Here is a 25,002-nt window from a genome sequence, read left to right on the forward strand (position 1 = left end):
ATCACCCCATCTCTACATCCTGCACGCCCCAAGTCCTGCAAGTTCTCCCTGTGTCAAGTAACATAGGGAGGACGCCCTGTGGTCAGCAGTTTTGTGTGTGCTTTTCTTTTTACAGCTGAAATATGCACCTGTTCCATGAGGATGGCAACTTCTTTCTCCTAGCTGCAACCTTTTGGCACTTCTCACAACTTAGACCAACCAGAAGAAATGTTTTCCATGAGAAAGATGCACTTTGTTGCATTCATTGCTTCAAATCACATAGACTTTACATGCATTTACTGTACAGCTGACAGCTAAGCCATTCAGCTCTTCAGTGAATGGTTTTCTGGCACACAAGCCTCGAGTTGGTACACGGAAAGTATTGCCAGAAGTTATACAAGTTTAGTAACATTCCTGCAGGAAGGAATAGAGGATGCTGCCTTTGAAGGCCAAGAGTCTGCAGCGTTAAAAATGACAGCAATGTTTTCCCTCGCCATTTGATACACACACCGGGCCTCTCTGACTGGGACAATCTTTCACTTGCAAGTCATGATCAGCATGGAGTGACTTCAGGGCACGCATCTGAAATGGTGATTGAAAGGAAACCGCCACCATCCAGCCTTCTGCTCTTATTCCTCTGCTGGACCTGTCCCAGGTCCTACAAGCTGCTCTCCCTGACACAGTGCCAAAAAATGTCCTCTTATTGACTACTCTCACGTTACACGAAGCTGCAGAAAGGGAACTGGTAAATTCCGGTGATTTTTGAGCCCAATGACACAGGCGACGTAAGGGAGCCTGCGGGGTGGAGGATACTGGCTGAGTAAATGCAAAGTCGAGCGGGGCAAGACGAGTTTCTTTTGTGGATGTTTAAACTGGCACATTTTAACTCGCATTTGCGTTAGTTTGGGAGTGTGATGCTAAAGTTGGCCAACAAGTGGTACGTGATGGTGCCTCTGAGCTCTTCTAGGAGTCTTCAACACCAGTGATTTTTCCCATCATGACACGTGCATGAGAGGGAGGGGGAGATTATAAGAGGCAACATTCACATTATATACCAATAAGGAATATTGAGATTAAAAGCCCAAACCAACATTTTCAAATTGTAACACCAACAATGATGTATTTAAATAGAAGTGTATGCTTTCTGAATAATCAGGAAACTTTTCCTTAAGCATATAACTACAGACTTTGGAGTAATTTAAATCTACAAACATTCACAAAAACAGGTGCAAGAAAGTTGCTTAAATGAACATGCATTCCTGTAATAACAGCAATCACGCACATTCGTAAAAGCAAAATATCACTTACCCTTGCTTTCAAGTAGATATTTTGCCCTATGATTCTTGTACTGTCAAACATGTCATTACCGGGACCCATGGCCATGCACATCTTTGCCTGTTAAGAAATTTGTTTAAATGCTAGTGATCAGTTAATATGCAGAACATGTGGCACTGCAAAGTGGATGAGTTCACAAGTGATTGTCATGCTGTGGGAACTAATTGCTTCTTGCTAGCCAACTCAAATTTGGGCACCGGGTTACTACACTAACCTTTGCAGCAAGATAAATTTAAGTTTGGGCTGAATGACCAGAAAATGGTGGATAAGGACAAGACACAGTAAGTTCCTGAAAAAGGTATCCAGAATAGTCCATAAAGAGATGATATTTTATTTTTTTTTTACATCCTCTTCATGCACAATGGTCCACCACGTGGCCCTGTATTTGCTGCTCCACTCCAAGTTTTCTCCTTATCAGAAGTTAACGTAGATCAGGTAAGACATACTTACCCCTCCTACGGGACAGATGCTATGTGGGTTATTGCATGATTCCCCCGTGTTTACGCAGAACGGGCCTTTGGTGTTGGGCGACACATCTCCCAAGTTGGAGGATGCAAAGGCGGCAACAAAAGAGCCCTGCCAAAACCAGACGTGGTCAGATGGATTTTAGTGCCTTGCAGTGATTGCAAACATCACCTGCAGCTTTCCCTGCAGTCAAGGCTGACATTACAGCCAGTTGACGAGCACGTGATGCTGCTAAACATTTCTGAAGTGACTGGGAAGACTGGAATGGGGATTTAGGAGTGTCCCAAGGGTTAGGGACAGGAAGAGCAAGGGAGAATAGGACACACAGGATGCAACTGCCATTTCAGGGGGACCTCCACATCGCTTTGGTATCCAGACAGGGTTTCTTCATCTACCTCTTCCATCTCAGCGGCAGCTTTTCCCCCATGTCCCCAGTTTCTCATGTTACTGATCAGATGTTAATGGATCATTGTAGCACCTTGCACAGGATTTTTTTTCTGCCAGGCTTTCACCATGACTGATTTACAGGGTGAGAGCTATTGGATCTGACTGCAGGAGTTAACATCAAACAGTACTCGCTAGAAGCAAGGCTGGTTACACACTGAGTGTCAGCTGAATTCAGCTCTCACAGATACTTTCTTTTTTTCCCCGCTCTTTAAGAGATAGGATGCGTCAACACCAGATAGTTTGATATATTATCAACTCTTAAGCCATTTTCTTCTTAGACTGCTAGACTCAATGTGCCCAGCAGACCATACAGCTACATGTTGAATTCTGCAAACACTTCTTAGCTTTGTGTGCATGTCAACTCGCACTGTCTTGCACCCATAACTGTGCACAATAATTGAGTCTTGTTAAAAGCTTTTAGATAATCCACTATAAAAAGAAACATTTGCAAGCAGGAGTTAGGTAGACTTCCTTTAGTTTCCATCTTTGGTATGAACTGCACGTGCTCCTCTGCCCAGAGTGTTAGAATAGGAATTGGGCAACTGTTTCAAGGTACACGCTGAAGATACACACAGGACACCCTCTTAAATGGCTCATGACTCAAAGTGTCTGTGAGATGGGTTCCTGTCCATATTTACATTTCAGGGGAAATGATGCTTTTTAAAGGAGCTGTGTTTGCACTCTGAGGATGGCAAATCTTCTGGATAAATGAAAATCAGGAGGTAGAACTGGCTGGAAGCCATAAGAAAGAAGTGGGGCTGACCACAGACTTGAAGCCACACTGCAGATGCAATATCTTGATCCCTTTGGATCAAGTATCCCACACATGTCTTTCTAGTATTTCCAATAGTCAAATCAAAATAAATTTGGTCTATTCCTAAGGTCTAAATAAATGCCACTGATTACTGGTTTGGAAAGTCAAGAGTACACCTTGCAATTTCTCTTCTCTAGAGGAAGAAAGTAAATAAATCAAAGTGTTCATCTTTGTCTTTCTTTTTCTGTGTTTAACCTGCTGTCTTATTTCACTCTTTGAAAGCACAAACCGCCCCCTCCCTGTTGCAACACTTTGTTCCCCATTATTTTCAGTAGTCTGAAAACACTCTCACCTCTCCAGGAAGCATCCCCTTGTTCTTCTCCTGTTCGAACAGGTAAGACGCATAGCCCACGTTGTCACTGTTCACAAGGTGGTTTGTGTTGTTCATGCTGACTGGGTGCACAGCAAACCAGCTGAAGAGGTGTCAGAAGACACACATAGGAAATGCATTGTTCAGTCTGCATATTGGCAATTGACTTGTTCAATCTATATATTTGCAATTGACTTATGGGAATTTTCTTTGGGAGAATACAAACGCAGACTGTTAGTACCTAGGGATGGATTAACGAGGGCAGAGTTATTGCCATCCTTTCCCTTCCTGGCCAGGAGGCCTCATGGCTATGATGGTCCAGGTCTTGAGGCCACAAGAATTTGGCACCATAATTATCAGGGCCACCAAGAGCTATTTGAGACCTGAATTGACTCTTTTCCAAGTTCAGAGAATTATATTTTGGAGGGATTTTTATTTTCTTGCTTTAAAGAAATGCCATCAACAACGTAAAAAAGGAAAAAAAAAGGAACACTTTCACCCTTACAAAAAAGAAAATGCTCCTCTTCCTCTTAACACAGTCAGACTCTTGCTTGTGACTTCCAAATGAGGAAAATGCTATTATGGCTTTGTTACTGCATGTTACTTTGTTTGCCTGGCCTTGAGCTCTGAACTTTGCGCGGCCAAACGCTGCCCCACAGATCTGTTGGTAGGATGGGCATCGTGCATGCTGCCTGCAGAAATGGCACGCTTCCCATGAAACATGGGGTCTTAAAGAAATAACAGAGAGAAAAGGAGCCCAGAGGGTCCTGGAGATGCCAGGGTCGGACTCTGCTTGGAGGGGCACAGCGAGAGCCCCAGAGGTGATTTTTCTGCACCCCTACAAGGGAGGACCAGCTACAGTCATCTTCCCCAGGTGCCTTTGAGTCGTGCCAGATGTGCCCAGCTGTAGGTGGGCCAGGTGCTGCTGTATCTCCCAGAGTAGATGAGGGACACTGACCTGGTTTATGCACTCACGGATTCTCACTTACTCTTCTCTCAGAGACCTTCTGGTGCCTAGCTGGGAGCAATGCTCTATGGTCAAGGGTCAGTGTTGGGAAGGAGAGCTTGTGCAGAAAGACAGAACTGATACAGAACTGTGGTTTATGAGGATTTGGAGAAAAACGCGTTACTTCAGTGGTTGGTACCTGATAAGGCCTAGCTCCTGTCCATTCTCATCTACCATCTTGAGCATCACCATTTCTTTATCCGTGTTGGATGAATACCTGGATGAAAATGAAGTGGGGAAACCCCATTAGGACCAGAGCTGTGGTCACACTCTGCGTGGCTCAGACACGTTAAATCTCTACTAGGTTGAGCAAGAAAATGAAGAGGTTATTACAGATATTACCAGAGCACAGTGAGACCTTAGAAGAGCATCTGAAAATAGCTGTGAAGGTAAGGTAAGAGTTATGGCTGTTGCTGACCTCAGACGCTGCTTCTCCAGGGGGTGGAGAGAAGAGCTCTTTCCGAGTACAAATTCCTGCACCAAGGATGGCGCTTTAATGCCATCAGACTCAAATGCTAATGTCTACTAAAGACTTTTTTCTTCTCTCTCTCTCTCTCTTTTTTTTTTTAAACAAAGCATAAGTTCATATCCTTGACCAATGCCTCACATGGTTGGAGGGAGCAACCACAACTTTCAAGCCCACTCTTGCAGCTAATTCTTGGGGATGCACACACCCAAGCACCCAGGTAGGCAACAGTGACATTCTGCCATGGTCTTGGCTCTACATTTTCAACTATCCCACAAATGACCAGAAGCACCAGCTGCCAGATGGCTGGGTCATGGTCCCAACTGAAGGGTCCTCTGTGGGGCTCTGTTTCTCTCCCACTTGAGAGGCTTTTACCTGCTTCGTTCAGATGCTGGATTCTCAAGATAGGAGAAAGGGCTTCGGTTGATCTGGCTGTTTTCTACAGTGCCTCTGTTTATAAAAAGCCTTCCTCTCTTCATGTTCTGATGTGCTATATCAATGCTCTGAAAAGCAGGAAGACAGGGAATATTAATCCATGCATGTAAGGTATTTGTGAGATTATCTGGAAAAACTCTTTCTTTCCCTCCTTGCCTGTTCCCCACCCTTTCTTGGAATTTGGGGGCTTTTTTTTTTCTTTTCTTAAATAAGTAGTCTAAAATTCTAGAAAATTATTATAGTATTTTAAAACCACCCACAACTGTCGCTTTCTAAAAACTCCAAGGCTTCTGGTTTTTGATCTGATTTCACTGCTAAGCATAAATCCACCTCCAAGTGTGTTTGAAGACTACGACATTCGGAGGTGATACCGCAAACATCACGGCAAGAGCTCCGTTAGTCACAAACATATCTCCCTCCACCTTTTCTGTGTTTATGGGCTCTTGAGTCAACAGACTGGATGACACCAACCTTTACGATGCCATTCACAATAGCGTTGAGGGATGGTCTGATTAGCCCTTTGCCAGTGATCCAGAAGAGGGTGTACTGGAAGTAGCCACCAGGCCCTGAGTGCGTGTGGGTTCCACTGAGGATGACGTTGTCCTGTCGGTACAGCTCGCCGTACTTGCTCTTCAGTTTCTTGAGCACCTAAGAGGAAAGAGGTGGTCCTAGAAAACCCATTTTCACACCAAAAAGCTAGGAGATATTTATCAGCTCTCACAAAAAACCCAACCATTCATCTTCCTCCTCACCCTTCTCTTTGTGCCTGATAGTCCCATACTGGGGTCACAACAAGTGGGTTACAGCTGTTGACTTGGCAAGAGCCTTAAAATACTAAAAATCTGTTAAGCAAAGACCTCTGTGGCCAACATGCAGTGAAACCCAGATCATCCAAGGAGTCCCCAGTTCTCTGGCATCTCCCTCCCTCCTCTGTGGTGCTGGAGACCCAACATCACACAGGCACCATAATAATGTATTTGTGATTCGAATGTATTTGTGATAATTTTTCCGCTAAGAAAATCATGGTCAAAGTCCATCCTCATTTGCTGAGGAATTGAAAGCTCTTCTTCAGCAGAGACATGATGTCTCTCCAAGATTGTGCTGCAAGGAGATCCCAAAGCAAATGACCAATGTGCTGCTGTGCTTGATATTATTTAGGAATAACTACATCCCTAATGCTAATACGAGTGACAGCCCAAACTGTGCGACTCATTCGTTTCCAGCCACGCACCTCCAGCCTCAGTCTCTGAGACACCATTCCTATGTCAGCGCTGACAAACACTACTCGCCTGGAGTCATCAAGGTCTGCCACGATGAAGGCTCGACTGTAGAGGCGCATGAGAAGCCCACTGCCCACCTGCTCCGGGTTGGCATATCCCATCTGGAAGGGAAAAGCTCCATCAAGCTCACGCAGCCAAAATATTGAGTGAGGTCCTCATTTATATGTGTTTTTCTAAGTAGATTTGCCAGAAGGTCAGAGGGCTCTTTCAATATATGAAAACTCAGAGTTGCAACTATCTTGCCCTGTGATTGCAAGAATCATTGGATCACAGAGTGGTTTGGGTTGGAAGGGACCTTAAAGATCATCTAGTTCCAATGCCCCCTGCCATGGGCAGGGACACCTTCCACTAGACCAGGTTGCTCAATGCCTCAAAGAAATTTCACCTAACATTTGAAGATGGCAACCATTTGGCAAGGCAGAGCCTCTAAACCAGAATTCCTGCAAAAAATACTCCTAGATTATGAAAATCAGTATTTCACCAACCCTGTGTTCAGTTTCCCCAACTTACCAGAGGAACTTCTGCCACTGGTCCCGTGCAGTCAGCTCGACCCACGCCCAGTAAGTAGTTTGCCGTTACTTCACTGGGATCTATAATAAGAAAAAAGAATAGATTAGTGGACACATGAGCGAGCAGAATCAGGGACAGAAGAGGCAATCCAACCTTTTTAAAGAGATTGCATGCATGAAACCTGCTTAACATCCCCAGAGGATTCATCAGGCCCATGGACAAGGGGATCCAGCTGGTACTGTCTGCTTGGGTTTCCAATGGGCTGTCAGTGCGGTCAAGGTGTGCTGAGGCTGTTAAGGAATTTGGGGTGGTAAAGGGTGGACCAGGCATGAAGAACTGCAGAGGGAGCTCACCAGATGGGGTCACTGGACTGTGTCAAATGTGTCATGATTCACAGTGAGGAGGAAACAAGCCTAGCTTCATCGATTAAGCTCTCCAAGGCCACCTCTACCGTGCAGGAAATAGATCTGAGGGTGTAAGAGCTGTTTTCACGCAAAAAAAATCAGCTCAGCAGCAATGACAAAAAAGGGGTTGGCATGTCAGCAGATACCAGGAAAGGACTAGAGAAGAAAGAGGGGCACATCCATATATTGCCCTGGTGCCTCCAATGCATCCTGTGTCCAGTGCTGGTGCCCTGGTCTCAAAAAAATCACAGCAGAGCCAGCAGAAGCTCAAAGAAGGGAATAGTGGCTCTGGGCAATGACCTCCAGGCAAGCAGTGAGGAAAAGGACTCCCGAAGGAGGTTATGTCTCATCCCAGCCATCATGAAGCCATCCTTCTACAGGATGAACGAAGCGCCTGGACAAACTCATGGAAGAAAAGCTATTGAGGGCTATTAAATTAAAAAAAAAAAAAAAAAAAAAATTGTCTGCGTCTCAGGAAATCCCAGAGCAACAAATCACTGGAGGCTGAGATAACACTGTGGGAAAATATTTCTATGTGCTTAATCTGTTCTCACAGTCTTCCCAGCCAGCCACTGCCACTCGAGGCAAGGCATCAGGATAAGGGGACGCTTGGTCTTCCCAGTCTAGCCTTTCCTAGGCTGTCACTTAAAACAGAGGAGAAGTGAAATGCTCACACTGGCCACAGACTGACCACAGGGCTTTTCTCTCATTTAAAACGGCATGAGTGAACAGGGCTACCCGTTAAAACTACCATTCCTCTGCCTCCTCCTCCAAGAGCTACAACACGGAGAAGAATTGCTTGTGCAAAACTCCTACACGTAACAACCTAAAAAACATGAAGAAAGAGTGAACTACATCCAATTCAAGATCAAAATCTAGAAATTGGAAGGTCCCATTGCTGACGTGTTGGGTGATGCCCCGTCCAGGGCAGGGGAGACCCCTGGTTCTGGGAAAGGGCTCCTGTCATATGGAAACACCCAAAGCTTCAAAATGTTTTCTTTCCCCATGAGATTTTATCTCTCCAGAGGAGAAGCGTGGGGTACATTAGAAGTGAATTGAGCATTAACTTTGGGCAGCTCCCGACACCCACCTGCCCCATGCCTGGTGATGGGGCTGGAGGCGTAAATGGGCTGTTACAACAGATGTGAAGCCCCTTGGTGCGGTGCCAGGAGCGAGGGGCTCTCAGGACTCCCTCCACCAGGGAGAGAGACAGAAGGAAGGGTTTTTGGATCCCTGCAGCCAGCCTCACCCACCGGACCTGAGGCTGTGCATCCATGCCCTGAGAGATGGGTTTGACCACCACGCTCCTATCGCAGAGGCCACCAACAGCACCATGCCACGGCTGTGCGAGAGGACCACGTGCAGAGAAGATTATGAAGGCTCAGCAGTAGCCCAGGGGCCCTCTAGCTGTATTGCTTTAATTTAAATTACTGCTCAGGACACACACTCGGGCAGGGTGCGATGGCAGGAGTGAAATAATAGTTCAACTTACCGTTGCTCTCTTTGGTGACAAAGTGGAGGACGAGGAGCACCACGGTCACCACTATCATCACCACCAGGCAAATGATGAGGATCACCTCCAGGCGGGAGAAGGAGCACTTGGACCTCTTCCCGCACATGGTGGGGGCACTGTGAAAGCAGAAAGGAGCCCGTGGGGAAGGCAGACGGGACAGCCCCGATGTCAGGCACGTCCCACCCCGAGCAGCACATTGCACCCTCAAAGGCGCTGGTGATGATTCGTTTCCCCTGCCCCAGTGTCAGACCAGGCCGCAGCAGCGATAAGGATGGGAAGTGGAGATTTATTTTTTAATCTGCTTAAGACAGCAAAAATCTATCTCCTGTGAGCAGCAATCACTCCCCGTCACAAGGCCCAATAAGACAGGGTGAGCTGCCGAATTATTGATCTCACATTTCCCTGGACACTTTGCTCGCTCTTTTGAAGAAATCTTTTAAATAAACCCCATAATCTTCCACCAGATCCTATGTTCACTGAGCGGCTGAGGGAGATGCTGTGGCCTGAAGCCTCACAGCTTTTCAGCTGCTCACGTGCTCAGAGCACATCAGAAAACAATAAAGGTCAATTTAGGAAACTCAGTGTGAGAAAAGCACACCCCATGGCATGTCCAAGTGCAGTTCTCTCCTGGCTAGAAAAAGTAGTGGTTGTGACAGCTTTCCAAGATAAGACCCCATGTATAGATGCTGGCTTTCTTCATCGTATGCAGAACTCTTTGGCTTGGCTTTTTGAATACTGTTCTTACTCCTTGGTCAGAGATTTATTTTGGGTTAAAGATTAACAAGAGAAATTATTCAAAATATGGCTATGGGAAAATATGCTATTTCCCCCTCTGATCAATGCTCTGGTGACTTCTGATTTGTCCTGCTCTGACACCTGAGACTAGCATCAAGGGCTTCAGTCTTGCCCGGTGGGAAGTGGCACTTGTAGCAAAGATGTGCCTTTTACCCTTCTGCTAAGCGCCCATACAAGGTAGAAATAAGCCATTAAAATAGCTTTGGACATTTCCAAGTGTCCTTAGATGTGTTAGTAGACCAAACGTACTGCAGATCCCATTTCTCTGCCTGTGAATGAACCACGTATCTGCCCGAAAAGACCGGTTCCTTGTTTAGAGCAGTGGCGGGGTCTCAATCCTTGGGGATGCCTCTGACTCACCCGGACACAGCTCCGAGCAGCCTGCTGCAGCTGGGGCATTGGCCCAGCTGGGGCCCGACTGCTGCAGGAGTGGAGGTCGGAAAGGATGGATGCGCAATTAGAAAGGGAAGAGTGAGGCGGAGCCTCTAATTTTCCTGGAGGTACCATTTGCCTTATGGTGGGTCTGGCATAGGGCTTGGTAAAGCTCATGCCTGCAGGCTCTTCCCCAGAGATGTTACGCCCTGGAAACAATGAACCTGCAAAAAATAACTGCTGAAACAAGCATTTATGGTCTTGGAAAGGTTGCAACGAGAAACATCACCAGAGAGCCAAGTGGTCACCCAGACTTGCTATAGGTGACCTTTCTTATCAGCTTCTTCTGCCATGGTAAGCTACAGCAGTCACGATCATTGCTGAATTTCACCTAGCAAATCTCCTAGTGGCAACAAGTCTAATATTATGGGTTTCCTTCCTCCCCTTTTTATTCTCCAAGCGTGGCATTGGCAGCCAGCTGCACGACACTGCAACCTCTCCAGATAATTGACACCACAGCACCAGCCTTAAACACATCTGCACGATATGCAATTAGTTTTCTTCTTCCAACTGATTAAACTGCTGAAGTAATACTAAAAGAAGCAAACATTAGTCCTATGAAATCCTAGTGAAATCTCATGCAAACTTACCTGAGAACCCTTGCGTGTCCCAGCGTCTAGAGGAACGCCTCCCAGCTGAAAAGTTCAGCTTGAAAATTATTGCTGTTATAGCCCTGTGAGTCAAGCACTGTGCAAGATAAGAAGAAACCAATCAATAAATTTTACCGCACAAGGAGATGATAGTTTTTCTTCCCAGTGCATTTATTTTAAGTTACGAACAGTGCCTACCTCTCTAAAATAACCTTTCTGGGATTGCACTGATCAGCTCTGGTGCATGACGACTTTGGGAACAGAACTTTTTCCCTCCTCTTTGCTTCATCACAGCTTGACCAGCCTGTGGGATGGCTGCTGCTTCCCATCTGGCCGTGACTCTTAATCCCCATGGAAGATCAGTCCTCAGGATTTCCAAACTCTACTAGAAGAACTTGAATACAGGATTGTATTTTAAGTGTAAAATACATTTTATTAATGTATTTTCATTTGCTAAAAAATTCATTTTTAAAAAAACAGCTTTTTCTATCTGTTTTCCTTTTGAGTCCCAGATAGGTTGCAACATGCATAAATTCACCAGCTGCTAAAGCATGCTTTATCTGAAGGCTTTTGGCAGTTCGCTCTTCTCAAACACGATGGGACCCATCACATCCCTCAGAGAGCAGCTGGTTGCCCTTGCTGGCAGGGGGGATGAAAGACCCCCATGAGCAATACCCTTTTGCTTCCCCCAGCACCCATGTGTTTTGATGGGAATTTAAGGCTGGGTCCACCTCCGACATTTTCCCTCCCACTCAGCTTCCAACAGGCAAACATCTCAGGAGGTTCAGTTTTCTTCTTTCATCACCATTTCTTTCGTGCACCCTAATCCAAGGGTTAATATTCCAGCTAGCACTGAGCACATGCAGTCTGAGTCATCACTTCAAGGTCATGTTCAGTCAAAGTTCAATCGCCTTTTCACTCAGTGATTTTTGGACTGGCTGGTGGGGAGAAGCAAGATTTACTGATATATTATCTCCTTGCTGCAATACCAAAGGAATGCACTTGCTCCTGCCATCGGTGGAGAAACAACCTGCTTTGCCATGTGCGCTGACAGATATCCCTGGCCACCTCTGTGCTGTTGGGAATACCCTGCTTTGGTCGCAAGGTTGTCCCAAATTGTGCACTGGTCTTGGAGGTAACTGAAGAGCCTCCTTTGACAAAACCGTGAGCAGTCAATCACTCTGCTGTCAGGGGAAAGGTCCTGGAACGCAGATGAGCCAGGAGTAGGTTGTGCATAGGCAGGAAGAGCAAGAGCTCTTCTTGAAGGTACTATATTTGCTAGATCATTATGAAAACTTGAAAATTGAGTTCTAAGGAGTTTTAGAAATTGAGTTCTAAGGAGTTGGTATAATGATGGTGTGTCCTGCCAGTCTCACCCCATGAAAAGCAACGAACTGAGGAAAAGACCTCACTGTGGCTCTGTAACTACAGCAAGGACAATGCAGCTGTTGCTGGGGGTGGAGGAGGAAAAGGAAGTTTGATAGCAGCTCAAAACACATTTTGGGGAATACCTTAAATGCTCTCCTTTTAAAAAGACTGCTCAGTGAGGTTATGGGGACACGGACACACAGCTCCCCATTTGCCCCACATGGCAAGACCATATCCACTCGCCCTGGCTCAGAACTGCAGAAGCAGCAAGTTTTTGGTACAGAAAAGGGACTTTCTGGGCTGCAAAGACCTCAGCTGAAGTGCTAAGGGCTTGGTATATCCCTCTGAACTCCTTCCTGCCTGTGAAAATGCAACTCAGTGCCTCCAGAGAAGGCGGATTACCAAGACGGCGGCCAGGAAAGTGTTTATTGAGCACACATCGGTCATCACACGGCAGTGCAACAGGTACCCTGGAGCACCTCAGAGCCACGGTCAGTAGCGAGAAACAACGACAAATTGGCTCAAAAGTGAAGTCCTGGAAATGTTTCTTCTCAGAAGAAACTCTCCCTGCTGTTTTCTGCGCTTCATGTCCACCACATCAGACAGGTCACCAGCACAACCACCATGAGGAAGGACTGTGGTCCCACTGGAGGCACAGTGCTTACCCCAGAGCAGCCACACTGGAGCACCTAGCCCAAAAAATAAAACCCCCATGCAAAAGCTGTCCTGTCAGGGGCAGGATGCTCATGAACCTGTTCATTCACCACTGATGGTCGAGATCAGCAACTCTGCACATCCAGGCTGGAAGGAAACCAAGGAAGCAACAGCAGTCATGGTTGGAGGGGTCAGGACATCCCTGAAATTATGCTTTGTGTTGGGGGTGGCAGAAAACATGGGATTTGAAAGCGGGCACACATGTCAAATGCACGCAGCCCCAGGAAAATTATTTCCTTTGTGAGGCCCTTGTCCGGCAATGCCTGGGCAGCCTGGCCTTACACATCAGTCCAGGCTGGTATCGCGTGGTAACACGTCAAGTTACCTTGTCACACGGTGAAAGGTTTCCCACAGATCACCCTCTTTCCCAAGACCAAGAATCCTCCAACTTCTTCCCCTTCTCATTTTGTGCTAAATGAGACTAAAGAAAGTGATATTTATAATATTTATCCTACTGAAAAATGGCTTCTACCCATCACTGCTATCACACGATACCAACCGGTACCCTTCCCAGACACATCGGGTAACTGCAAATAGCACGGAATTTTCATTCTCAACATAGCCCAAATGCTGCAGAGCACTTTGAGACAAGCCAGCAAAGCCCTTGCAAACCTACTTGGTTTGATGCCACCACCCAACGGACTGATGGAAACTTCTCCTGATGGATGCTCTTGATTTCTGATATGAGACAAGGTACCAGGTTTTAATTACTTGAAAATATTTGTCAAGGAGCATTCAGGAGACTGTGGATCCTCTCAATCAGTGGATTAAACAACATGGGTTTGGAACAACTTTGTAGGTAAAAAGAGATCTCAGAGGATAAGATTATGCTATTTTTCCTTTCTGAAAGACATTTCATACATTTGGAAAGTTAAAAAAACTTTGTTAATGTACCCTTAATGAAAAAAGAAAAACTTTTAAAACCACTCATGATTAATGGATCCACTGAAGCAATAAGGCAAAGCTGAGAGAAGAAAACCCAGCAAACATAGATTTGCAAATGTATATTTCCTTATGTAGTGAACGTTGTGCTTCCAAATCATTAAGAATGATGATTCAAACCACCTCTATATACAATTCGTTAGGAAAAAAAAAAATAAATCAAATTTGCTTTAAAATGCAAACCAGTGAAGCACTTGCTTCCCTTTCTGCTCCTCAATTTTTAGTTTCTTACCCCTCCAGAGCAAGACTGGATCATTTCAGAGAACTGACCCTTTCCTCCAGCATCTACATTTCACTTTAAATCCAGCCTGCACAAAACCAGCATTTCCTGGTCTCTCAGAACTCGCTTTGTGCAAGCCATCAAAGCTGGGACCATACAGAACCAAACTCTTCCCTTATAAATGCATAGGAAAGTTAGGAGACCATGATCTCCTCCATGAACCTTCTGAAACCGAATCCCTCCATTCTGGTCTTCCAATGTTAATGTGCAGGAAAGGCGATGGGGAAAATTGCCAAAGAGACACAGAGGGAAGGTAAACGCGTGACACAGAGGACTTCCCACCTGCCCTTGGCCTTCCAGGTACTCTTCTCATGGAAAACTCAAATTTAAGCAGGTCACAGAAGAGACTAAATAAACAGAGTACTTATTCATCTGTTCTTTCCCTTTGCTTTTCTTCCTTTCCTCTCAGTCCTCATTTTGACCCTGAATTTATCATAGCATCAGCTTTCCCACCAACTGCGGAGGGGAAGGGTGTAGCGCTCCCTCAGCAGTGCTTCACTGTTGCCCACTCCACTCAAGGGAAATAGCCTAAAGCCTGGCTGGTTTTCTCTTCCTCCCCTCTCGTTTTCACAGTCCTTCCTGTGGTCTCACAGTGCTGTTTGTTTTAGCTTTAATACTTGCTCTTGTCTGAGCTCCTTCCAAACGGAGGCTCAGAGTGACTTCACCTGAATTCGGCACGCAGTAGACATTCACCCAAAGCCGCAATGCTCCCCGCAACAACCATTTTTGGGTAATCCGCAGAGATGGGCGAGGTTTCCAGGGGCCAGCCAGAAATGCAGGATGAAGTTGCAACGGGAGGCAATTTGTCCCCAGCAGGAATAGGGCAGTGCTTGCCACGTCCTACCTAAGCCAAATAAGCAGAAAAAACTTCATCTGTTAAAAACAGTAAATAAAAGCAATGCTTTAAGCAGTGAAGGTTAAAGGAATGACTGCCTTCACTGAGGCAGGAGAACAAACTCCTTCTTTAAAGGATCTTTGCTTTTCTGATGTGGCTCGTCATCATTGGGACAGCAACCCAACCATCCCATTTTTCCATGCCCAACAGAGTTTCGGTTGACAGACTGGAGACATCTCAGCATGCATGGCCCAAAGCCAAAACACACGACCATTTGCATTATAATGAAAACTTAATTTTCTACCAGCAAGTCCAGCCCCATGTTTGGGGTGAAACAACTGCTGCTTTGTGCTTGCAAAATGCAGCTGCCTCGTACACCTTTGTCCACTGGATGAGGTGTGGCGTTCTTGAAAGTCTTCAAAAGGACCTCCTGGAGATTCACACCAACTCTGCTGTCTTGCTGTTAATGAAACTAATTAAAAAAGGAGTCCAGAAGAGACCCACCAACTGGTATAACTCGCTACATGCACAGAGCTGGGAAGAGAACAGATCTGCTGTGTCATGTAGCTGAATTTTTGTTTGCCTCTGCTGGGGAGTATTAAAAGGGTGAATGGGTAATGAAGAGACTGACATTTCCTTTAAAAAAAAAAAAAAAAAAAAGCACTGCATTGCCTAGGCTTTTCTTTATTACACTGGAACATTTTGTGCCGCCATCTACAAAAGCAGAAAGTCTGGCTGGATTTCTGCAGCCACTGAAACCGGCTGCATCAACCCTGCGTTTTTCTGGGGAGCAAATCTTTTTTTTTTCCTAGGAAGCCACGGCAGATAACCTGTAGCCGTAAGCAGTTCTCCAGTGAGGTCAGGCATGTCACAGACCTCATCACTTAGAGGATGGAAACCTTGATTCAAGCCTATTTGCTAAACCATGGCCAGTCCTTGAGCAGAAAATTGAAACAACCACTGTCTCAACATAGGCATGTTGCTTGTACAGACCCAAGACCTGGGATCCTGGGTGTGAGAAGGGGAGAGCAATTATGAGGCCTCTTAGGTAATGTTGTTTATTTAATAAAGAATGGCCAAAGTCCTTTTTACATGGACGCGGGAGGATCCTGATAGCAGGAGATAATGTTTCTGCACAGAGATGTCAGCGAAAAGCTGCTCAGGCTTTGGCAAGGACACACTGCAGGGTGATCCAGGCAGTACCACGTGGATTTTCTTCCCCACCTTTCCTGGTCAAAATGCTCACATGCCTGCTCCAAGCAGCAGCAGGTCGTTCCATTGGGTGAAGGGCTGAAATCACGGACATGATGGTCGTGCTCAGGTACAGCCCCACAACCAGGATGGCACACGGACTGACCCAGAAGCACCAAGTGGTAGCACAAGATCTCTCTCAAACTCTCCGGTTGGTTGCCCAACACCTGGGACATGCAGTGATTTCCTTCTGGAGCATCTTCTGCCTCCAGTGGCCAATGCAGCGATTCAGGTGTAAGCTGGGCTTAAAGCTCCTCAGGTATTTCTTTGGAAAACTTGAACGCGGTGGACGGGTTGCCTGTCCAGGTGGGTATTAGCGCAGCTGCCTTCAATCGCTTCGTGAAACCTCCAGTTCTTCTGGTAATGACTTTACCTGCCTGCCACCCCCGAGCTGGGAGATCTTGTCCCATAGGGCTCAACAGGAGCTTCGGCTGTGGACATGGCTCTTGCCTGCTCACAGGAGCTGTCTGAGCTTGGGCTTGAGTAACACAAGGGAACATGGCTCGAGCCAGTTCTAAATACATCACTTAAGCTCAGGACCCCTTTCTGTGGGTACAGGTGAAATCTAAAACTTCAATGGGGAAGCAAGAGGAGGACAAAAGTGATGCTAAAGGGACAGAAAACCAGAAGAGGAGGCCCATGAAGGGCTACACAACAAAAACCAGTGCAGTCCCAGCACCGGGCTACCTGGCATCCCTCGAGGACCTCATGCACCTGTCCTTGCACATGTGCTAAATAGCTAGTTGAGGGGGTGAAGGTACTTTCCAGGACAGACACCAACAGCTCTGCAGGACGTGGCATTCGGGTACTTGCAGCTTATCGGGAGACAGCACACCGTGTTGTGGAAACACCACGGGTCCACGGCGTAGCTGAAAGCTGCTCCTGGGAGCAGGATCAGACCTATTTGCAGTGGTAAATGGTGGCTTTCCTGTTGGACAACATGACTGGGACCACGCACAGAAAGTTTAAGGGCAGGCTGAACAGGAACAAGGGCTTTTGCAAAGGTAGCCAAACTGGAACGATTACAGTTTCTGAAATCAAAAGTAATGTGCAGATCACTGACTGATAGCTGAACTGAAGGGACATCTGTCAAACATTATCGAAATGTTGTCCTGGGATGTGGCATGAGCAAGGACCCTCCTGCCCTTCTGGACAACCAAGTCCTGGCGATTTTTTGCTGCTGTCTAATACTTGATTGATGTTCAGACATGAGAACACCCCAAAATTCCCCAGATCACGTGCCTTAAACATATCCACAGATTAAATGGAAATGGGTTAAAGCTTCGCCACAAATGGAAAATATTTTGCCATCAATCATCTGAAGCAGCAGCAAAAGGCAAACAGGTGTTCCCCATCTCATACGTAACATTACTGCTTGCAAAACTGAAGCATCCCCCTTGCCACCTCCCTAGTCTGGCTGAGGTTTCCCACGAGCTAAAATGCAGAATGATGTAATGAAATGGTTGCATGAGAAGGCACGGGCAAGACATCCCATCCATGGGATGAACAGGGGGTAGAAAGGGACAGATGTACAAAAGTGCCACAGTTTCATTTCCCTGAACAGCAGCACAAACCCGACAAGGAAGATACTGGAGCAAGTATCAAAATCTCTGCCTAAAAGGTAATTGTGGATTTAACAAAAAAAAAAAAAAAAAGTAATCTGGCTGCAAGATGAAATGGGAAGGTACGTTTCAATCACTGTCAAAATGCATGCCATGTGTGGAAGTACATTGAAGGGCTAAAAAATAATAACCAGAATATCTCTCACTGCTGGAAGGTACAGAGCTGCATCTTCTAGCCAAGGGGGAGACATCAGTGCAGAGAAACAGATAACGTCCTGAGCTCCTTGCCCACTCTGCTTTCATTTAAGCCTATAAAATATTAAGTGGAAAGGGAAAAAAAGTCACCTCAGAGGGAGAGCCGAGGCTCGCTCCCCTCACAGAGGGCTGCCTGAGCCAAAACCACCCTGCCAGGCAGCGACTAAAAATCCCTGTTCTGCAGGCAGCCTCGCAGCTCAGACTCATCGTGCCTTACCTGCTCCACCTGCAAGAAGCTGAGATAAACCAAAATTAACTCGAAACAAAGGGTCGCTCAAATAACTTGTCTGGCAGGGAAAATTAAAATCAGCAGTTATGATAAAGCTATGCTGATTGGCATATGCCATGGCCCCAGGCAACCAGTAGTGAAGCCTGAGCAGAAGGGATTATTAGTTGGATTAGGGAGTACGTTGGCCAAAAGTCACCCAGAGCATCATAACTGGGTCCAAAGGAGAGACCCTTCGTCTCTGCGGCTGCTTTGTAAAAGCCTGGGGAGGGAGATGCATTAAAGCCTACGTGGGTACAAGCGGGGCTTGGATTAATTGCTTTGACCCCACCTGGAGTACTGCGTTCAGTTCTGGGGCCTCCAACGTAAGAAAGACACAGACTTGTTGGAGCGAGTCCAGAGGAGGGCCATGAAGATGGTCAGAGGGCTGGAGCACCTCTCCTATGAGGACAGGCTGAGAGAGTTGGAGTTGTTTAGCCTGGAGAAGAGAAGGCTCCAAGGAGACCTCATAGCAGCCTCCCAGTACCTAACGGGGGCCTACAGGAAAGACGGGGAGGGACTCTTTAACAGGGAGTGTAGTGATAGGACAAGGGGTAATGGTTTTAAACTGAAAGAGGGTAGATTTAGGTTAGATATTAGGAAGACGTTCTTCACTGTGAGGGTGGTGAGGCACTGGCACAGGTTGCCCAGAGAGGCTGCGGCTGCCCCATCCCTGGAAGTGTTCAAGGCCAGGTTGGATGGGGCTTGGAGCAACCTGGTCTAGTGGAAGGTGTCCCTGCCCATGGCAGGGGGGTTGAAACTACATGGTCTTTAAGGTCCCTTCCGACCCAAATCATTCTAGGTTGCTATGACCTTTCCAGGGCGTGAAGGTACCCTGTGGGAAAGCTCTTGCGACAAGTTGTCCCCATCATGTTAAAGGGGACGGGAACAACTCCAAAGCTGCCAGACCTCATGGCACTACCCTGGAGGATCGTTCCCATCATCAGAGAGGGGTGATCAAGGGAGACCTCCTTGTTTTGACAAACGTCTTTTGAGAGCAAAATTGGTTAAAAGATTTCTAAGTCTAAGCTGGCAGCACTTCCAGTGCTTAGGAGTACAGGAGACATCAGAAGAAACCCTACAGCAGCCAGTTTTGGCTTCAGCCCATCATCCCCTGGCCAAAGCACATTCCCTCAAGCTAACCCATTCTCCCTTTCCCCATTCACCAACCTGCAACAAGATCACAAGGTGGCTGGATGCATTTGGAAGCATTTGTTGGAAAGCAAACACCTTGGTGACAACAACATCTTCATTTGCACCCTAAACAGCATTTATGAGAGTCGTTCCCAGGCCCTGGATGGATGTTTTGCTGAAACACGCACAGCAGCAGCCCCACAGGCACGGCACGGCACGGCACGGCACTTACCTGGGACGCCGGAGAGCATGGGGAAAGCACCGCTCTGAGGAAGAGCCAAGCAGCACGTGCAAAGCAGAAGAGCTCTGGCACAAGATTGGGAAAACCTTACTCCCTGGGCCTGGAAATTGAAAAACAGCAATGCAGAATTGTGCAGATCCTTGCCCAGCTAACTCCCACTGGCTTTTTCTGGGCAAAAATTAGGCAGAAAATGAACAAGGTGTGCTGCTCTATGGCCACCCGTGCCTAGATGCCAACCCTCTGCCAGCAAGAGTAACCACCGGAGCCAAGATGCTGCTGCTGAAACATCTGCAGTCAAGTGGGAGATTCCCACCTGCTCCCAAACCTTGCTAGAGATGTGCTGATCTATGTAAACAAGCTGCAGAATGGATGTGCAGAGGGTGTTGTGGCCAAATCCTGGTGCTCACCAGCATTCCCTGCCAAGCCTACAGCGCACTTGGATAACAGCGGCAGAAGCGACATTAAGAGGATGCACCATTGCCGGAAAATCGACGTTAATTTTCTACAAGGAAGATGTGTATTCCTACCAAGTTACAGGGCAGATGCATGGGAACACCATGCTGCATGACACAAAGGGTTCTTCTGTTTTGGTTGCTGGCTGTGGAAGGAGTCCTTATCAAATGGTCAAAAAGAAGCCATAAATCCTTCCGGCAAATGTTTGCTGCCAGTATCTGCTGAATTGGATGGGAAACGTTGGCAGAACAGGTCTTCGGGAGCACTCTGATGCTCCAGCACCAGAAGATAAGCCAATAGGCAATACATGGAGCTGCCCCTGAATAAAAGCAGGAGGGGAGAGGTTGATGGGGGTTAATTGCTCTTTTCAGAGTACAGAAAAGCAAAGGGATCATTGCCCTTGCTTGGCTTGTGCTCCTCAAAAACCTCCCGTCACTGTATTTTAAGGGTCTTAAAACTTTGCCCACCTGGAAGGACTAAAAGCTAAATTGAGATGGATCTCGGCAACATCAAAGTCCAGTCTCCTGGCAAAGATCTTCATTTCTGTTTGTCCAGGACTCAGACAATCACCAGGTCCTTCTCCACCTTCAGCTGTCCTTTTCCAGCCTTTTCTGGTGGAGATCCCTCTTTCAAATTTCAGCATCCTGGCATCTGCACTGGACAACATGTTAAGGTTTACCCCTCCACACACAAACCAGGCGCCCGTCTGTCCTCCTACAGACGCCCTCAAACTAAACCAGTCAATGCCCAACTACAAGTCAAGACAAGATGGTTTTACTGGCACAATGTGGGAAGAGCCATTAGCTTCATTTGTTTCGCTCAAGGCAGCACAACACTGGATTTTAGCTCTTTTACTGACTTCTTGCTCCACACTGGTACAAGTTTACTGTGCTCACCTCTCTGATGGGCATCAACGGTAAAGGTCCACGTGCGCCTAAGCAGCACAAGCTTCACTACCCAAGGTAGATGCACACAGTGCACCCATGCACCAGTGCCCCAGGGCAAGAGGACCACATAGGTGGTGGTTCAGCCTCTAATTGGGAACAGGATTGCCCCTTCAAGTTGCCCGAGGATCTCACTCCAGAAATACAAAGTTCAAAAGGCAAGCGTGGGTGTTCAAAGTCTCCAGCAGACCACCACCAGCCCTTGGCTACACTTCTCCAGAAAGCAAAGTCTGAAGAATCACTGCACATGTACCATACCTGAGTGGTTTGGGGTAAATGCAGCTGAAGTGCTCGATGGTGGGAAATTTGGGATGCCCAATCGTTAACGTAACGCTAAACAACGAGCAGTTGCACTCCACGCACCGATCCCCGCAGCGTAAGCGCCATCACAAGCCATCACCCGTCTTAAAAAGCTGGTGCTGCCAAGCAGATACTCACGGGGAAGGAGAACAACAAGGCACCACAAGCGCCACAGTCTGGAGTTAACACTGATGCACAACAATTTTGTCCCATACCTATTCCCTTCGTCCCCTCCTCCAGGCTAGGCAGCACCGAGAGCAACACCACACTGCTGAGCTCCATGTCCCTGCTTGCCCAGACTTATTTCTCCAGACAGCATGCTTTACCAAAGCACAGCTCTGCTGTGAAAAAAATGAAACCATGTTTAGCAAGATCCATGCAGTAAGTCAGACACTACAATGCAGAATTCAGCAGATTCCATTTAATGTCATGTGCATATATCCATACATTTACTTATGTCAATGGTTTTGATGTGCGTGATGCCGGGTCTTGAAAAATCTACTCGTTCATTTACGTCTGGGAGCGTGAATTCTCTCAAGCAATCATCTCGGGGTGGGTTTGCCTGTTTTAAAAATTGACTTTCGACCACATAATTGCAAAGATAATACCGTGAATTGAAGGTAAAGCATGCAGAGCTGATCCCTAAAGTTCACAGACAGCTCTGCAAATGCTGTTGCAAAGGGTTTTGCCAAGAAGCATGGGGCGTGAAGAAATCCCCTCCCTCCCAGGGAGGAAGAGAACTGATAAGAAACAGGTTAGTCTTGTTAAGCATCTCTGAGCAACAGCGAGGCAAAGCAGCAGAAGTAACACCCCATCAATTCTTCAAGGAAGTTTTTGGCCAAGGCTGAGGAACAGGGCAGCGAAGTAGAGCTAAACCAACCCCCCCCCAAAAAAAAGGAAAATAAGAAAGAAATTACACTTTCACCACCACGTACTCACAGAAATTTCACTTTTTTTTGTTTTGGTGTTGTTTAAGTGACAGGACTGCTAGATCCCGGGGTCGTGGATGTTTACCCTGCAATGAGCTCCGTCCCAGCAGTTTTGGGTAGATTTTTCAAGCCCTGGTGATGGCTCCCAGGAAGGCTTCTCCCATCCGCTCCCAGCTCCCGCATGATCAGAATCTATTGCATAGCATTTATTTCAGATAAGGCACTGTTTTGCCCAACGTGAACAGCAATTCAAAATCAATGCAGTTTCCATACAGTCCAAATTTGATGGCCTATAGTGCAATAACACATAAAATTAAAGGCAAGGTTTGGAAGAATAAACCCAGCTTTAAATTTAAACTTAATATTAAAAAGATAAAGAAAACTACATTTTTCAAAAGCCTTTTTATTTTCCTTCACCATTGTTGTTTTACAATACAAATATCACCTTGTGAATACACAAAAACCCTACAGAAGATAACTCTGCTTCACGTAAAATACAGAATGGATATATATATATTTATATATATATTTTCTCTTCTTCTTTCTTTAAAAAAACTATTCTGTTCTGCACATTGGCAAGTTTAGGATAGAATACTTCCCCAAACATACAGTATGTATGGTAGGAGTGAAACTTATAATTACATGCAGTTTCTGCACAAGTATTTTAAAGAAATAGATTATCTTTGTTGTTTTTCAACAACATTTCAATACGGGATGGAGAAACCATTCATAGTTCACTCAGTGATCATTTGTAAAATTCTTAAAAAACAGGAATTCATGGCTGTTTTTCTTTTTAAAATACAGCTACCAAGTAGACAATAAAGTGATACCTTTTAGTTTTGACCTGCCCACAATGTGTGAGCAAGATCGGACCCTTTTTATTTGGTTTTTTCTCCCTACACATGGCAATTTCAACATTATAAGCAAATTTCCAGTTTAATTTAGCTATAAATGCAAAAATTAGTAATTATACAGTATATATAATTCTGCTTTCATGGAATACTTTATTTTAAATAAAAACATTTAAGACTGCCTACTGACCATACAATCAAGACAAGAAAGGCACTAGAAACATAGACAAATCTCTCTCTCCCAAGAAGCATTTTCTTTAAATTTTAACTCTATTCTCTGACATGTAAAAATCTTTTTAAATTTAATTTTCATACACATTTTGAAAAATAAAGTTAGGAAATACTTAGAAAATCACTTTACAACTTTTTTTTCTTCTTTTTTTTCTTTTTTTTTTTCTTTTTTTTTTTTTTGCACTTTTTGACACAGTCACTGCAGATTCTACAAAATCAAGATTACCAAACCTTTCTGTGTCTATCATCTTATTTGTAGCACGGTGCAACAGGTAGAAAGATTTCTTGATTTTACCCAAGGCAGGTATTTAGAAACCTTCATATAGTCATTTGCTAGAAAATGGCTTACAGCCCAATCTTTGGGGCAAGAGATATGAAAAGTATGTTTTCCCAAGAAAATAATATGCTTTATTCCCAGACGTGACTGGAAAGACCAGAACTTATGATATAAAAGCTTTCATTTATGCTGTCGCATCATATACAAAGGAACATGGTGATGGGTAAATGTAAATCCCAAATCTATTAACAAGAAATGTATAACAGTGCATGATAAGTTAAATTTTCTTTATTGTTGTCCAACGCAGATCCTTTGGAGAGAAAAAAAGATCACAGTGCTTACCAGGTAACTGAATAGGTTAAGTCAAGGGAACTGTTAAAAGAAAGGGTTAGGGAGGGGTTGATTTTTTTTATGGCATCTTCTCGTATGGAGTTCTTAGCACTTGGGACAGGTCCTTTCCCCCCCATTTTGTCCGTTGACACGCCGTTATGTGTCATTCACCAGTCGGCTGTATTTCACCTGCCTGCCCCGGTGCAGCACCGGCCAGGGGAAGGGCCAGTGGTAGGAGCGAGGTACAATTCCTTGGACATTCTTTTCAAAGTACTGGAAGGGCTTGTACCACCAGACCCTTGCAAGGAGGTTAGTTTGGGAAGCTTCTTTTAGCACCTGCACAAAGATAATCAGAAAAAAGAGAATTATGAAAGAGCACATCACTTACTCGCATGACTTCATTGCACATCGCTTGCTACTGTTCATCAGTGGCGTCTTGCTTACAGCTGCTTCCAAAAATCCCTTGGTATCTAGAAACGCCTCCCAAACAGATCTGCATGGACAAAGATCAAGAGGAGCCGAGCTACTTTTCTATAGCTGCTCCCCCCCAAACATTGCTCCTAAGTGAGGCTCACCCTCATTTCCAAGACATCAGCTGTTCAATGGTCCCACAGGAAAAGAATGAAAGGCCCAAAAGATCAGTCTCTCTCCTTTGGGAATGAAAAAACCCCCAAAGCACAGCTGTTTCCATAAGTATCTCTGAAATTACCTATAGCTCAAGAATTGCTTTGGAGCCCAGCTGTGTGCCTACAGAGCAATGAGCAAAGCATGCTTCAACCCACCCGGAGGAGGTAATGAACCCTGCCCTGCCCTCCACATGCTCTCAAACTGCTCCCACCCCCACTTCGGCTTCTCCCAGCCATGAGCAAGCCACAGCTGAGACACAAGGAGTGGGCAGGCACCAAGGGAATTATCCAACTACCCTGCCGCACGTTTTCAGTGCTAGAGCAGGGAAGCATTCTATCAGCCCACCAGGAAGTGCAAGCATGGGGTTTGTATGTTTAGCTTTCTTTCCATGTCATAAACTCACATGTAAAATAAATTCACTCTAGCTTTTGC

At 45.9% G+C, this 25,002-nt stretch overlaps 2 protein-coding genes across 17 annotated transcripts in view; both read right to left on the reverse strand.

Annotated features, from left to right (window-relative positions):
• The window catches only part of LOC126042669 (putative neutral ceramidase C), a 34,485-nt gene extending 12,157 nt beyond the window's left edge, over window positions 1-22,328 (reverse strand). Inside the window, exons 1-16 of one of the 7 annotated variants that reach the window (XM_049810172.1) lie at window positions 22,265-22,328; window positions 21,541-21,663; window positions 20,549-20,737; window positions 20,156-20,400; window positions 19,620-19,728; window positions 10,980-11,175; window positions 10,782-10,878; window positions 8,944-9,080; window positions 7,048-7,127; window positions 6,489-6,638; window positions 5,729-5,905; window positions 5,198-5,325; window positions 4,496-4,573; window positions 3,333-3,453; window positions 1,765-1,890; window positions 1,288-1,374 (exon numbers count right to left, since the gene is read on the reverse strand). In XM_049810172.1, coding sequence (XP_049666129.1) covers window positions 1,288-1,374; window positions 1,765-1,890; window positions 3,333-3,453; window positions 4,496-4,573; window positions 5,198-5,325; window positions 5,729-5,905; window positions 6,489-6,638; window positions 7,048-7,127; window positions 8,944-9,070 — 1,074 coding nt within the window. In that variant the 5' untranslated portion in view covers window positions 9,071-9,080; window positions 10,782-10,878; window positions 10,980-11,175; ... (3 more) ...; window positions 21,541-21,663; window positions 22,265-22,328. Of the gene's footprint in view, window positions 1-1,287; window positions 1,375-1,764; window positions 1,891-3,332; window positions 3,454-4,495; window positions 4,574-5,197; window positions 5,326-5,728; window positions 5,906-6,488; window positions 6,639-7,047; window positions 7,128-8,943; window positions 9,081-10,781; window positions 10,879-10,979; window positions 11,176-19,619; window positions 19,729-20,155; window positions 20,502-20,548; window positions 20,796-21,540; window positions 21,667-22,264 lie in introns of those variants that run through there. The other 6 variants (XM_049810171.1, XM_049810168.1, XM_049810169.1 and 3 more) reach the window with 6 other exon arrangements.
• A 309-nt stretch (window positions 22,329-22,637) lies between these two features.
• SGMS1 (sphingomyelin synthase 1) overlaps window positions 22,638-25,002 on the reverse strand; it is a 109,855-nt gene continuing 107,490 nt past the window's right edge. For all 10 annotated transcript variants that reach the window (XM_049810187.1, XM_049810189.1, XM_049810186.1 and 7 more), the window contains one exon: window positions 22,638-24,279. In XM_049810187.1, the coding sequence (XP_049666144.1) occupies window positions 24,100-24,279 (180 nt within the window). In that variant the 3' untranslated portion in view covers window positions 22,638-24,099. The remainder of the gene's footprint in view (window positions 24,280-25,002) is intronic.

The sequence above is a fragment of the Accipiter gentilis genome, chromosome 9 (assembly GCF_929443795.1).
Source record: "Accipiter gentilis chromosome 9, bAccGen1.1, whole genome shotgun sequence".
NCBI classification, from domain to species: domain Eukaryota; kingdom Metazoa; phylum Chordata; class Aves; order Accipitriformes; family Accipitridae; genus Astur; species Astur gentilis.